General features: G+C 55.3%; 3 protein-coding genes across 3 annotated transcripts in view; 1 reads left to right on the top strand and 2 right to left on the bottom strand.

The window, feature by feature from the left end:
* The first annotated feature begins 181 nt into the window (after window positions 1-181).
* On the top strand, window positions 182-4,473 carry TMEM150A (transmembrane protein 150A). The gene is made up of 8 exons (XM_059405692.1): window positions 182-314; window positions 820-1,000; window positions 1,454-1,501; window positions 1,844-1,930; window positions 2,508-2,575; window positions 2,893-3,020; window positions 3,228-3,405; window positions 3,702-4,473. Exons 2-8 carry the CDS (start codon window positions 936-938, stop codon window positions 3,941-3,943), a joined length of 816 nt encoding a protein of 271 aa, XP_059261675.1. The 5' UTR covers window positions 182-314; window positions 820-935; the 3' UTR covers window positions 3,944-4,473.
* Window positions 4,474-5,131: 658 nt separating this feature from the next.
* RNF181 (ring finger protein 181) lies at window positions 5,132-6,993 on the bottom strand. The gene is made up of 5 exons (XM_059405693.1): window positions 6,862-6,993; window positions 6,098-6,228; window positions 5,809-5,918; window positions 5,552-5,626; window positions 5,132-5,274 (listed from the first exon to the last, which is right to left on the bottom strand). Exons 1-5 carry the CDS (start codon window positions 6,945-6,947, stop codon window positions 5,215-5,217), a joined length of 462 nt encoding a protein of 153 aa, XP_059261676.1. The 5' UTR covers window positions 6,948-6,993; the 3' UTR covers window positions 5,132-5,214.
* A 2,480-nt stretch (window positions 6,994-9,473) lies between these two features.
* Window positions 9,474-14,225, bottom strand: part of VAMP5 (vesicle associated membrane protein 5) — an 8,029-nt gene continuing 3,277 nt past the window's right edge. The window contains exons 3-4 of the mRNA XM_059407630.1: window positions 10,386-10,523; window positions 9,474-9,924 (exon numbers count right to left, since the gene is read on the bottom strand). Coding sequence (XP_059263613.1) covers window positions 9,715-9,924; window positions 10,386-10,523 — 348 coding nt within the window. The 3' untranslated portion in view covers window positions 9,474-9,714. The remainder of the gene's footprint in view (window positions 9,925-10,385; window positions 10,524-14,225) is intronic.

A 14,225-nucleotide genomic window follows, 5' to 3' on the forward strand; every position in this document is an offset into this window, starting at 1 on the left:
GTCGGAGCCACCGCCCGAGTCCCACCCCACAGCGCCCAGGACCCCCGAGGTCCAGGCGCCGCCCACGTTCCCACCGCCCTCGGGCGCGGGGGCTCGGGAGTTGTAGTCTCCTGCCGAGCGCGGGCGCGGGGGCCGGGGCAGCACGGACTCCACGTCCCGGCGGGCGGCGCGGCGCTGCTGGGGCGCTAGGGGCGGGGCCGCTCGGCCCTTTAAACCTTCCAGGGCCGCTCCGAGGGCCGCAGGCAGAGACCGCGCCACGAGGGGCCGAGCGGGGCGCGGCGGCGGCGACGGCAACTGCGGGGCGCTCCGGGGAGGTGCGTACTGGGCCCCTTCGTGTACCCGGCCCTTGGGGGTCCGCTGGGGAGGCTCCCGTCCCCAGCTCTCGGGGGGCCCCGCGCGCCCCGCGCGCCCCGCCGGGCTGGGGTTCCTGCGCTAACCCGCCTCTCCCCCCGGCCGCCGGCAGTCAGGTGGTTGCCTGCGCGCGGTCGCCGCTCCGCCGGGGCCCGCACCCGCCCGCAGGCTCTCCCTGGCGCGGCCCGCCGTGACTGCCCTGACTGCAGCCCCTCCCCCGGCCCGGTCCCTCCGGCTTGGAAACGGGACACCCTCCCCAGACGTTACGGCCCGGCCTGAGAGTCTGGGCGCACCGATGGCATGCGGGTGGAACGTGGACACCCACGGCGGAGGCCACAAGGTGTCCACGTTCTGGCGCGGGCTCAGACCCAAATGTGGGCGCTGTGAATCCGGTGCTGGCCACCTTCTCCCCACACTGGCCGCAGCCAGACACTGGACCCTGGACTTTGACCTATCTCTCTCCACCAGGCCTGGGCCGCTGATGGTTTTGGTGAAGTATCTTAAGGCAGCTGGGCCGGCCCCCTCTTTCCCACCTACCTCTTGTCCTTCCCCCCACACCACCACCACCCTGGCTCCCCTCCCTCATGACCGCCTGGATCCTCCTTCCTGTCAGCTTGTCAGCATTCTCCATCACGGGCCTATGGACTGTGTGAGTAAAGAGGGGGAGGGGAAGGGAGAGAACAACTAAGGGACAAAATGGGCCGAGGCTGAGGGGGGCTGGGGTCCAGCCAGGACCCACAAGAGCTCAGCGGCACACACAGAGTACCCTGTCCTGCTGTGGGCTCCAGGGTGGTCTCCAGGATCACTCTAGCTGTCTCCAGAGCCTGGCCTGGTCCTGGGCACACAGCCCCTCTAGACAAGCTGGCACCACTGCTGTCCAGTAGTGTGACCCTGACAGACCTTCTAGCCAGGGCCACTTCGAGGTCCTTGAGTTTGGGCCATGCCGTGGGTTCTCGCGTGGTATCAAGCTTCAGGGCCGCCTCAACTTGAGTCCCCAGCCAGGACAAAGGCTGAATGGGGCCAGAATGGGGAGAAGAAAGCCTGTGGCAGAAAGCTGGGCTGGGAGGGCCATGGGTGTGAGGTGACAGCTCTGCTCCTGCAGGTATGCCATGGCCGTGATGAACCGCCACGCGTGCCCTGTGGAGAACTGGTATGGCGCACTCTGCAGACAGCCTCCCTCTAAAGCTCCCTTCATCTCTGTTCCCTCTCGGGTCAGGGCAGCTACAAGTCAGACGGAGACCCTGGGCCTCACTGCTCTTAACTGACACTGGCAACGCCTGCCGCTCCCCAGGCATGGCTCCACGCTTGTCTCCCTGTTTCCCACTGTCCCTTCACCCCTTTGGCTTCTGCCTCAGGCCGGCTCTGGGGGGTGGGCTCTTCTGTCCCTGCCAGCAGAAGTCTGGGAGGGCGGTTCCCAAGAGGGCCAGAGGCTGCGGGCCAAGAACCTGGAAGAGCCCCTTTTCCCCAGGCTACTCTCTGTCCTGCCTGCTAGGTCCTACAACGAATCCTGCTCTCCTGACCCCGCCGAACACGGGGGCCCCAAGACCTGCTGCACCTTGGATGACATCCCGCTCATCAGGTAGAGCCAGAAACCGGCAGGTCAGGGGGACCCAGGCCCTCGGGCAAGACCTGTACTGCAGTCTCAGCAATGAGAGGATTGAGATTACTTGTAACAGCCCTCTGTGCGGTCACTGTGTGCCGTGGTGCGGAATGCACTTCGTGCACAGTGCCATTCAGTCCTGCCCGCATCGGGGCAGCTGCCATTCCTCCGTCTTGTAGGCAAGAGAACAGACTGAGGCATGTCCCCGTCCCGGTCACACAGCTGGGAAGTGGAGGCACCTGGACTGAAGCTCAAGCCCTCCAAATACGCAGTCGCAGTTCTGGCTCAAGGGAAGCCAGACTGGCTGCAGGCCTTGACAATCTCAGGGAGTCCAAGGAGTCTCAGGCATTCTCTCACCCATTGCTCAAATGAGTTCTGCTTTGGGGGAGGGCCTAGCCTGGGGGCAGCTGTGCGTGATACACAACCGGCCCATCTCATAAATCAGTGGCTTGCCTGCTAAGGAATAGGCACAGATAAAGCAAGAGACAGATGGGCCAGAATAGGGGTGCTAGTGCTCCTGCCCCTCTCTCACTCTGTCCTTGCCCCCCACCCCCAGCAAGTGTGGCACATATCCCCCCGAGAGCTGCCTCTTCAGCCTCATTGGCAACATGGGTGCTTTCATGGGTGAGTTGTGCCCTCAGCCCCCAAGCCAGCCCAGTCCAACCCACTTCCCCACCCCCACCCCAGAAAGGCCCATGAAACTCTTGTTCAGTGTAGCCCACCCCACCAAGGGCTAAAGCAAGAGAGACTATTTGTCTCCCTTTCCTTTAACAAGGGCCAAAGGCTCCCACACAGCCACCCTGCTGGCCAAAGCCTGAGGAAACCCAGTTCACTACCTGCCCTTTATTCCCTTTCAGCCCTCAAGAGTGTCTGGGGGGTGGGGGGGTAGTTGGTGGGAGGAGGGCACCAGTGCTGGCCCCACCTGTGCTCTCTTCCCCCAGTGGTCCTGATCTGTCTGCTGCTGTATGGGCAGCTCCTGGAGCAGAGTCGTCATTCCTGGGTCAACACCACGACACTCATCACTGGCTGCACCAATGCTGCGGGCCTCGTGGTGGTTGGCAACTTCCAGGTGTGCCCACCTACCTGCCTCTTGAACTTTCACTAGCGGGGCCTGGCTGTCTGCAGCTGCCCTCAGTCCCCTGAAGACTGACACCAGTGGCAGAGCTAGCCCCTCGAAGCTGAGGGTGGGGAGAGAGGGGCTGGAGGGCGGAAGGGGGGTAAGAGGGGTGCTGGAGGTGGGGCTGCTTCACAGACCAGCCCCTCTTTCTGGGCCCAGGTGGATCATGCGAAGTCTCTGCACTACATCGGAACTGGTGTGGCCTTCCCCGCCGGGCTGCTCTTCGTCTGCCTGCACTGTGCCCTCTCTTACCATGGGGCCACTGCCCCCCAGGACCTGGCTATGGCCTACCTGCGGATTGTGCTGGCAGCCATCGCCTTTGTCACCCTAATCCTCAGTATCCTTCCAGGACAGCCGGGTACTCCTCCTCTAACCCAGCCTTCACACACACACACACACACACACACACACACACACACACACGAGCCCCAGGTGGTGGGGGTGGAGGGAGGGGTGAGGGGTGGGGGAAGAGGTTGGCATACATATAGCCAGAAAATACTGCCCAGTGCGGTTTCTTTCTTCCCCTCCCAGGTCGTGAGAGATGGCTTTTTGCCCCAGCTTAGCTCGCTGGGAAGATAGGAATGTCACCAGCTCCCACGTGTCCTACTGCACACTTCCTTAGCCCCATTTCAGGCGGTGTCTTCTTTATGCATGAGAGCTCTCAGCTGCAACATGGGGCAGCCCTGTGCGAGTGGGTATTTGTGATTGACATCCTGATTTTCTACGGCACCTTCAGCTATGAGTTCGGGGCAGTGTCCTCAGAGACGCTGGTGGCAGCCCTGCAGCCTGCCCCTGGCCGGGCCTGCAAGTCCTCTGGGAGCAGCAGCACCTCCACTCGCCTCAACTGTGCTCCTGAAAGCATCGCCATGATCTGAGGTCTGGGGAGGGTGGCTGGCCCAGCCTCAGCAGCTCCCCACCTCATTAACTTTGCATTTATTTTGTACCAAAAACGATGTTGAAAAAGTATTCTGCTGGGATAGGGTTCCTTGCTGCTGAAGGAACCACCATCCCACACCCACCTGTGCCACAGCGGAGCGGGCCAGGCAGCTGCGTGGGCTGCACACAAGCTACTCCCTGACTCTGCAGTGTTGTTTTTATGAAAGGTCACATATCCTCACTCACCCAGCCAGCCCTTCAGGTGCCTTCTACTCCCCAGTGCTGAGGCCACACCACTGGGATTTCCTGCTGCAGGAATTGGGGGCTGGTAACAGCAAGAGGGATAGAAGTCAGGGAGTGGAGGGGGGGAGTACTACTTAGTCTGTGGGAAGGCCCTCTTTTGAGCCCACTGAGCTGCACTGGGATTCTTCACTCTGCCCTTTACTTTCTTTTGGGCAAATAATACAGCAGAACCACATGGGTATTTTAGTACTTTTTTTTTAATCTATTAAAAGAATTCTAATTTGCACGTTTGTAGTCTGTTCAATAGAATCAAGCAAGGGCCCAAGCCAGGACAGCTTTCCCTAGGCAAAGGATAGGAGGAAACCCCTGTCCTCAGGGAGAGTCCTGGGTGCCCACTGTTCTTTTGAGAGCTGGGCTGCCAAGAACAAAGGATGCCTGGTGCCATCCAAATACCCCTAAAGGGCTTGAAACCCTTTCCAGACCTTTAAACAGTGAAGAACTGACGTGATCCTTCCCCCACTCAAAGTGTGGTTTGAAGTTTGCTTCCTTAGTAAGGGATATGGGGGGTAGGGGAGGGTGTGGGTCACCCATAGAGCAACTTTAAAATGGTAGGAGCAATTTTCACAATGAAGCTAAAGAAAGCCTGTGGGATTCCAAGGTTGACTAAAAATTGCAGGGAAGAGAGAGGTAGGCTAATTTTTCTTTACCATCTGTAAGTAGCCAGTGGATGCCAGACCCTGACATGATTTCTTTCCAACAATGAGCTCATAGGCCCAAGCACTGGCTGGTCCAGTGACCAGGTTCTTAATCCAGGCTCCACTGCTCTCAGGCCAGTGGGCTGGCAGGAAGGGACACATAGCCTAGTGCTTTCTGTGGTTCAGGCCCATCTTCTCCAACAGCATTTAGGGGTACAGAGCCCCTACCCAGGCCTCTGAGCAATGCAGTGCAGGGTGGGTAAAGAAATCTTTAATGAGGATTCAAGGTACAAGAGGAAGATGTGAAGGATGGGTGGTCAGTCCCAGGCAGCTCATGTGTACATGGCTCCGTGAAGGTTCTCAAGTCGGTGCTTTTGCTGCTGCTTGCGAGCCTGAAGGAAAGAGGGCACACTGGGCATGGGCCATACCTGAAGGCCTGTGGGCGGCACAATGGGACAACTATCATGGGGCTGCCTATCACTGTTTTCAGGCCCCTAGCAGGTACATTGCCAAGGCTCTTGTCCCTTGCCAAAGTCACCAGGAAAGCGACCAGAGCCAGCGGCCCTGAGGCTTACCCAGGCCTGCTAAGGTAGGGAATGAAAACATTAAGGACAGGGCCTGAGGGGTTCCCATTACCACCCAATATCTCCACTTACCACCAACCCCTACCTTATCTCGTCTGTGCTCCTCATAAGTGTCATCATCAGTGGGCAGCTCATGGCGGCACAGGGGGCAGGAATTTGTCTGAGAAAAGGAGGGCAGTGTTTCAGCCCAAGTATGGTCTTCATAAGCTAACACCTGTCCCCCGCTCCCAGTTCCCATCCCTACCCCTGTCCCTTCCCTGATCCCCTAAAAGTCCATAAACAGGAAGAGGCTTGAGAACTGGGCTCAGGGCAGGGTGAGGGGTGAGAGAAAGGAAGCAGTACCTTGCTTAGCCATGGTAGAATGCAGTTGGAATGGAAGATGTGATGGCAAGGCATCTCAATGGCAGTCTCCTCCTCCTCAAATTCCAAAAGACACACGGGGCACTTGACCTCTTTAGGAGGGAGTGCTGATCAGGAGAGCTGCTACAGGCCTTACCTCCCGGCTCCCACTCCTGAAGGACACTCTTGCCCCAACCTGACCTGGAAAACTGAAGGGCTAGACCAGTCTAGCTTGGGAGAGGGTGGGTCTGGAAAGCCTGCCCCAAACACCAGCAAAAATTAATGTTCTTACCAGCCTGAGAGCCCCTGATGACTGTCCTGGGAAGGTTCTCAACCACAGTCTTGGCAGCAGGTGGAGGCAGGTGGTGATCCCAATCTACTACCAACCCCAAGTCTTCAAAGTCCATCCTATTGAAAAGTGACCTGGGAAGAACAATGCATGTTCAGAACCAAAGAAAACCATACTTTCTCTGTGCCCCCACAATCCACTAAGCATTAACAGATAAATATACCTTGAACAGCTACTAATAACAGCTACCCCGCAAATTGCTCGGTAGATAAAAAGCACAGTGAGAAATGGCTTCCAGTTTCTATAATACAACCGCAAGCATGAAAGCTGTTTAGTCCCATTTTTACACATGAGGCAACAGGCTCAGAGAAGTTACTCGGGCCATGCAGAAATCACCTGGTAAAGCCAGATGCCAAGTGGCAGTGTTGACTTCCCTGCCTGCTCCTAACGAACGCACCTACTCACACCCACAAGGTCCCTCCCCTGGCCTCATGACCCGTCTTCTTCAGTACCTACTAGAACCGGCTGCCCTCCCGCTCCCGACTCGCCCCTGTTCACCAGCTCCAATCTTTCCTACAGTCCCTTGCCCGGCCCAACCACGGATGACCCAAATGATCGACCTTCGTCGAATCTCATCCCCGGATTAACTCTCCAGATTATTCATCCGTCCTCCCCAGACACTCTGCCCCATGTAATCCATATTCTCCAGCCAGCCCCAGCCCAGAAACCTGCCACCTGGGCCCCCACTCCTAGCACCGCGCGCCCACCTTGCGAGCTCCAGCAGCATATTGGTTCGGGCCTCCTGCTCGGAATCCAACGGCTCGCAGTCGTGTTCATCAAAATAGGACGCCATGGCAGCCTGGGTGTCTGACACAGCCCTCGCACCCTGATGGACTGCGGCCCCGGGGCGCTGGCCAATAAGCTGCAGGCTTGAGAGAGGAATGCCAATCAGAACACCCGAAAGGCGGGCACAGAGACTCGATAGGGGCCGAAAGCGGAAGTATTATTTTTGCTGCCTCTCGTTGGCTCAAATGAATCAGGTGACCAAACGCTAAAGCCAATGGCTAGTCAGAAAACAGCAGTTTTGGTCGCCGAACCTAGGATAAGTGAGGTAGGAGTGACGTGCGGTTCTTGTCCACAGTGTCCTGGAGGCTTTAGGAGTCGTCAGTCCGTTCTGCGGCTCAGAGGGCCTAGGACGTGCAGGTGCTAGAGGCCCTCCAGAGAGCAAGGCGCTGGCTCAGGGGCTCAGGGTACTAAGAACCCGGATCACAGCCGTTCTCGCTGCTCTGCCTGATGCCCGCCGAGTACTTCTGCACCTGCTGCATTCTGGGTGGTTCAGGAGTCCGCTCTTAATTACCCTCTGACCCACAAAACAAAAATGTCCTTATCTCTTCTGTGTTAGGAACAATAGAGTGGGGCAAAACCCTCCCACCGAGAGAGGGAAGATCCCTGCTGGGGAATCTGGGGCCTTACCCGCACAGGGAACTCTGTGTGACCTTCAGCCCCTTGCACGGCCTCTTCCTCTAACTTCTGTGAAATTAGTGGCTTGAATTAAAAAAGTTTGCATTCCTGACCACCCATGACTATCCTGGAGAGAGAACGAGAGGTTGCAGCAGGGGGAAATAACCCTGCATCAGATACGTACCCTCAGAGAGTCTGATTTAACTGATCTAGGCCTCATAAGGCAGTTGTGTAGGCTTATGTAGGTTAATGTGTGGTGCCCAGGCATTCTGCAGAATTGGATTTAAATCTTAGCTTTGGTACTCACTGATCTAGGCCTGTGGCTGGTATTTTTAGAAGTTCTACTGGTAATTCTAATGTAAGGCAGGGTTGAGTACTACTGCAGTAAATGATTTGGGTGATAGCTACCATTTATTTGGCATCTAGAACCTTACATCCATGGATGTTTTACACACAATATAAATAATTCTCACAATTGTTCTGGGAGTTAAGTATGTCCCTTTTTACATATGTGAAACCCAAGCCTCAGAAGTGGCCTGCCCAAATTCGCATGGTCTCTAAATGATGTTGCTGACCAAGTAGGGCGCCAAGTGTTTTTCTCCATCTTTCCAAAATGAAGATGGTCATAAGCCCACTGGAAGTAACAAGCTCTGTGAGAGGTAAAGCTCCACACAACTCTTGGTTTCTTTCTTGTTTCTCTGTCAGTAGCCCTCACTTTACCTAACAAGGAGCTGTTTCTGTTACACACTTGACCCTGAATTCCTCTCCACCCACACTTGAGTTTGAGGGCAGTCAAGTAGCCCAGGCAGAGACTACCCAGATCCTGCAGTCCTGGTAGGGCTTTCTTTCCTTCTTCCATGGCCTTTACCCAGTCATCTTTCCTTGACCCAGAAGCCCTGCCAGCTTAGCCCTGTGTGGCTCTGGAGCTTTGAAAAGGCCAAATTCTTTCCTACAGGGCAAGCTCTAGGCTATCCTTTGTGATGGTGCATTACAGGACCAGAGAAGCCCTTCCCATTTTCACGGCTATCTGTCAGGTGTAAAGCTTGAGGAAGAACGTAGGAGAGAAATTGAGGATGGAATATACAGAGAGGGAAAAGTCTATTCAAAAATGAAAGCCTTTAAAAAAAAATGAAAACCTTGGGACACCTGAGTGGCTCAATCATAGTTATGCATCTGCCTTCAGCTCAGGTCATGATCCCAGGGTCCTGGGATAGAGCCCTCACTGAGCTCCCTGCTTCTCCCTCTCCCTTTGCCCCTCCCCCCTGCTTGTGCTTGCTCTCTCTCTCTTTTGCTCTCCCTCAAATAAATAAAATCTTTAAAAAGAAAAAAAAAGTAAGAGCCTTATGAGTAAGCCTTATGAGTAAGCACCTTTGAGGTGCTTTCCTCTTCTGGAGTAATATTCTGAGCATTCTCAAGACATCAGAAAAAGAACAGATTTCATTCTGAGAGAAACAGGTTCAGAAGGCCCTGGTTGAAGGGTCTGGTTTGGGAGCCACTCTGTCTTTGCACCTGCACCCCAGAAAGATCAGTCTAGGTAGGTTTGGATCAAGTACAGAAGGAAGAGGAGCGATGCCTGGGTGGCTCAGTCAGTTAAGCGTCTGCCTTTGGCTTAGGTCATGATCCCAGACTCCTGGGATTAAGCCTCACGTCAGGACCCCTGCTCAGTGGGGAGCCTGCTTCTCCCTCTACCTGCCAATTCCCCTGCTTGTTCTCTCTCTCTCGCCCGCAAATAAATAAATAAGTAAAATCTTTAAAAAAAAAAAAAAAAAAAAAAGGAGGAGGAGGGGGAGGAAGAGGAGGAGAAGAGGAAAGGGACCACCTTCCAGGGCTGAAGTCCTTCCACGGACTCTTTAAACAACCCCAGGAGTGGAGGCAGAGAAGGATGAACCAACTTGAAGAACTTTGTGGACACACACACTAGGTTTTAACCAAACAGCAGCTTTTACTGAGCTCCAGGTGGGGCTGGCCTGTCATGGCCAGTGCAGCAGGCTGCCCTCAAAGGCCCGTCTGTGGGGTGATAGGAGATACAAAGGTGCACACGTCAAGGTTGCTCTTCGGCGCTCAGTTGGGTGGCTCAGATGTGAGCAAACGCTGGGGGTTTTCTGGAGACCAGGACCAACCAGTGTGGCCACTTGGCCTCTCCTCCAGGCCCAGCTGGGTCAGTCCCCAGGCCCCGAGGCGGCACCTGTGTCCTGGGCCTGTGTGGCACTGCTGCCCCCACTGCTCTGTGGGAGAAAGATGACCAGCAGCACGATCAGGAGGATGAGCAGGCAACCGCCCAACACCAGCCCCAAGTAGATCCGGCAACGCATGTTCTCCCAGCGCTTCTGCTGGGCCAGGGTCTTGGTTGTCTTGCTGAAGGCGGAGCTCTGTGGACATCCCCAGACACAGGGTGGGAGTTAGTGGTTTCCCTGAAGCCCCAGGGCCAGATTCTCCCAATCCTCCTTCCCTCCCTGCCCCTCAGCAAGACTTAATCTCCTGCATCTTCCCAGCCTGTCTTCTCCCCTTCTCTACACAGCCTGCCCTGGGACCCTCCCAGCTGGATTCCTGGACACAGACGCTGGTGTAGCCTTTGATTCACACCCCTATGGGCTCATGCCCAGCTAACAATACCAACCCTCAGCTTTTAGGCAGGTTCGCAGCTTCAAACCAAGGACTTCTTGCTTCATGAGGCCTGCCTGGAGCTTATCTAGGCTATAAACCTATAGGCCCCACACTGGCCCTCAGGCCCCAGGAAAGGCCTGGAGACCCTGAGCACAGCCTGAGGACTCTCTCTGAGGACGCCCCGTGGCCTCTCCCACCCCCACCCCTGCTTCCCCAGACCTCACACCATGTCCAGGAGTTGGTCCGAACGCTGTTCCAGCTCCGCCAGCTTCCCATCGCGCTCCAGGACCTTGTCGAAGTTGTTGAGCATGATCTCTGTCACCTCATCCGCCTGCCGCTGGCACCGTTCCAACTCTGTCCCTGCCTGGGCACCAAGCCCAAGGTCAGAACTGCATGAGACCCCCAGCTGGCCTTCCTCTGATCCTGAGAACTAGTGGCCTCCTTGCCCGCACTGTGGGTGCGGGGTGCGTGGGTGGGTAGGGGGAATAGCAGCTTTCAGGTAAGGCTATGACATGTATAGAGTGAAGGACTGGTCTCCTGAGTGTGTCTGGCTTGCCTTGGATCTCACAGGCTCCTCTCCATGCCCATCAAGGCAGGTCCAAGGTCAGCCCTGGCTACAGCATCTCAGCTTCCTCTGAGATGCCCCAGGATGGAAACTTCCCAGGACCTCACCCTCCCACAAAGCAGACACTCTGCTCACCTGCTCTCCTGCTCTCGGATGGCTTCTACCCAATATGCACACAGTGGACACGGACCCTGGGGCTTCCTACTGGCCTAAAGAAGCAGCGAAGAGCAGGGAACTGAGCTGCATGTCTAGAAGCCAGACAGGAAGGAGATCCACCCCGTAGAAATAGAAAGATAATTTTGGACCACCACACATCATAACCTCTACCTAACCCCACAGACACACACACACAGAAACAAACTAAAAAGATCAGACCTCTCTCTGACTGACTAGGCCAGTTCTGCTTCCTGGCATGATCTACTCCCGCATCAGTGCTCAGAACTGATTCCCTGTCTGCCTGGAAACCTCAGCCTCCTTGGCCTCTGGTCTCAGCCTTCCAGCTACCCGGGATCTTCACTGGGGTCCAACTCACAGACACAAAACCAACTCTTAGACCTCTCAGTTTAAGCAGCAACCACACCTGACAAAAGAACCCAGCTCATTTCAGAGGACTAAGCAGGGAGGTGCAGGACCCAAACGTGGGAGTGCAGGGAGTGCTGAGAGAACAGGGGAGAGAAGAGAGAATGCGTCACAAGCAAGAAAGGGGCTGGGCTTTGGACACATGCGACCAAGAGGACCCAGGGTAGGAGGCCCCAGTAAGACCCAGGAAGAGCAGGTCCAGGGATGTGTCAGGGAGCTGAATCCCAGCAGATTCACAAACCACAGCAGCTCCCTCCTGCCTGTCTAGTCCCCGACAGCCCATCCCTGTTCTCATCTCCTCTCCACAGAGCACTGGCCAAGCTCCCTTTCCTGCCAGACCACATTGCCCATTGTCTGCAACTGACATTTTGGCACTTGACTGAATTCCACTTAAAACCAAAGAAAGGAGAAGTATCTGGTGGTCACAGAGGGCCACTCCTACTCAGGCAAGAATTCACATTCAGGATCCTTGCAGATGCCTTGCACATGGCCTCCAAGCATTCCCAGTATATGAGTCCTATCTTCCCAACTGGACCACGAGCCGCAGAAGAAGGGACTACCTTTGTCTGCTCCCATCCTGATGGCCCAGGAGGCCAGCACAGCACTGACCATTACGAAGACTCAGAGTGATCACATTATAGCCTCTCCAAAAGCAACTCTCATTTTTTTAAAGAATGTTATCCTAGTGTGTTTATCCAGCCCAGCTGGAGTTTAGAGGGGCAGGCATCTGAAACCCAAGTAGGTCAATATTTACCCATGAGCTAGAAAAGCAGCCTGCTTGGAGAGGGGGCAGGCAAATCATGCCAGAGGTGTGCACTCACAGGCACGGGGAGCCGTGACTGGGGAACAAGGAGCAATAATGCAGACAGCAGGGTGGCTGCCCACATCTATACCTCTTCCTCAGTCAGCCATCATCGCCACTATTCTTCCTACCATGGTAGTCAACAAGCTCACACAGCCGTGTTCACACAGTCCCAGGCATCCCCACCTTCCTAACAGTCCAAGGCCAAAACCTGAGAATGGGCAAAGATTCAAAATGACAGTCACAGCTAGAGGTTGGTGGCCTGCTGCATATTGTGTTTTCCGCTATGAAAACTACAGCTGTTGTTCTCTGATGTTCCAACACAGGATGACACTGGGTCACGTTCTCCAGGAGAGTGGGCTGTGCTTCCCACTGCAAAGCCAAGTCTGTCCGGGCCAAGGTGGGACCAGGCCGAAATGAACACATTTGCTCCAGGGAACACAGAGGCCTCCGGCTTAACTTCCTGGCCCTCCTTGGCCCTCCCCGAAACAGAGGGAAAAGGACACTGTATGCACAGGTCTCCCCTGCTGGCATGGGGAGAAATAAGGAACTACAGGATGTGGACAGAGGTAAGGGACCAGGGGACAGGGCCACGCTCCCTCCAGTGGTGGTGAACTCAGCATAGTACCAGGAACACACACAGCGGACACAGGGAAAAAACATTTCCGAATGAATTGTGCCTGTTCTTAAGAAGCTCACTATGTGCTGGGGGAAAGAGGCATATGTGACCCTCTTAGGGAAGAGGGGAGGGTTGTGCTGTGAGGTACAAACACTGAGTGCTGGAGCCCCCCTCAGAGAGTGGACTCCTACGTACTGAGACAGCCCAGGTGGACGAGCCCCTGCAGGATGGGGTGGAGCTGGGGATTCGGGCAGACACAGACCAGGCAGAGGGTAATGGTGAGGGGCAGGGTGGGGCCAGAGAAGACACAGAGTGAAAGTCCAGAAGAGGGCACTGACTTAGAGGGAAGACTGGAACCAGACCTAGTGTAGACTTCTGAGCCAAGGGGGAGGGAAGCTTCAGAGTAATTTCTCTAGGGGCTCCTCGGTGCCTCTGTCGGTTAGGCATTTGCCTTTGACTCAGGTCATGATCCCAGGGTCCTGGGATCAAGCCCGCGTCCAGCTTCCTGCTCAGTGGGGGGGGGGGGGGTCTGCTTCTCTCTGCCTCTGCTTCTCCCCCTGCCCATGCTCCCTCTCTCTCTCTCTCTCTGTCAAACAAATAAATAAACAAAGAAGAAGAAGGAGGAGGAGGAAGAGGAAAAAAGAAGAAGAAGAGGAAGAAGAAGAAGAAGAGGAGGAGGAGGAGAAGGAGGAGGAAGAAGAAGCAGAAGAGGAGGAGGAGGAGGAGGAAGAATAAGAATAAGAATAAGAATAAGAATAAGAATAAGAATAAGAATAAGAATGGGGCACCTGGTTGGCTCAGTGTGTTAAACCTCTGCCTTTGGCTCAGGTCATGATCTCAAGGTCCTGGGCTCAGCAGGGAGCCTGCTTCCTCCCCTCTCTCTCTGCCTACTTGTGATCTCTCCCTCAAATACATTTTAAAAACCTTAAAAAAAAAAAACCAACAATCTTTAGAAGAAGGAGAAGGAGAAGAAGAAGGAAGGAGAATGAGAAGAAGAAGAAGAGGAGGAGGAGGAGGAATTGGAATTTCTACATCCATGGTAAATGGTATGGATGGCAGCGGGAAAACTCTGGGTGGAAACATGCCACCAGCAAGGGTGTGAAGGGTTGCCAGGCTCGTGGGGACCAGAGAGTATAGAAAGGAAGGGTGGATGAGAGGGATGCTTCCCAGCCCTGCCAAGGTCTACAGAGCTGAGGGCATTCCTTGAAGTAGGGAGCAGCCGCGTGGTTGGCAGACAGGGGGGTGGTAGTTACACAGGAAATGTTCTCCACAGACCGTTACCCTCTGTACAGAATATCCTGTCTACAACCCTCAAATATCTCAGGTGTTTCAAGGCCAAATAGCCTTGGTTCCTCTGAAAACAAAGTTTTCCAAACCTCCCTGTTCTAACTCTCCTGTCCCCCTTCTCCCTCGGGGAGTGCTGAAGAAACACTATTCCAGCTGTCACCACTGTCCTTGTCAGAGGACTGGGGGGGGGGGGGGGGGGGGGGGGGGGGGGGGG

Source organism: Mustela nigripes, chromosome 7 (genome assembly GCF_022355385.1).
Source record: "Mustela nigripes isolate SB6536 chromosome 7, MUSNIG.SB6536, whole genome shotgun sequence".
NCBI lineage: Eukaryota > Metazoa > Chordata > Mammalia > Carnivora > Mustelidae > Mustela > Mustela nigripes.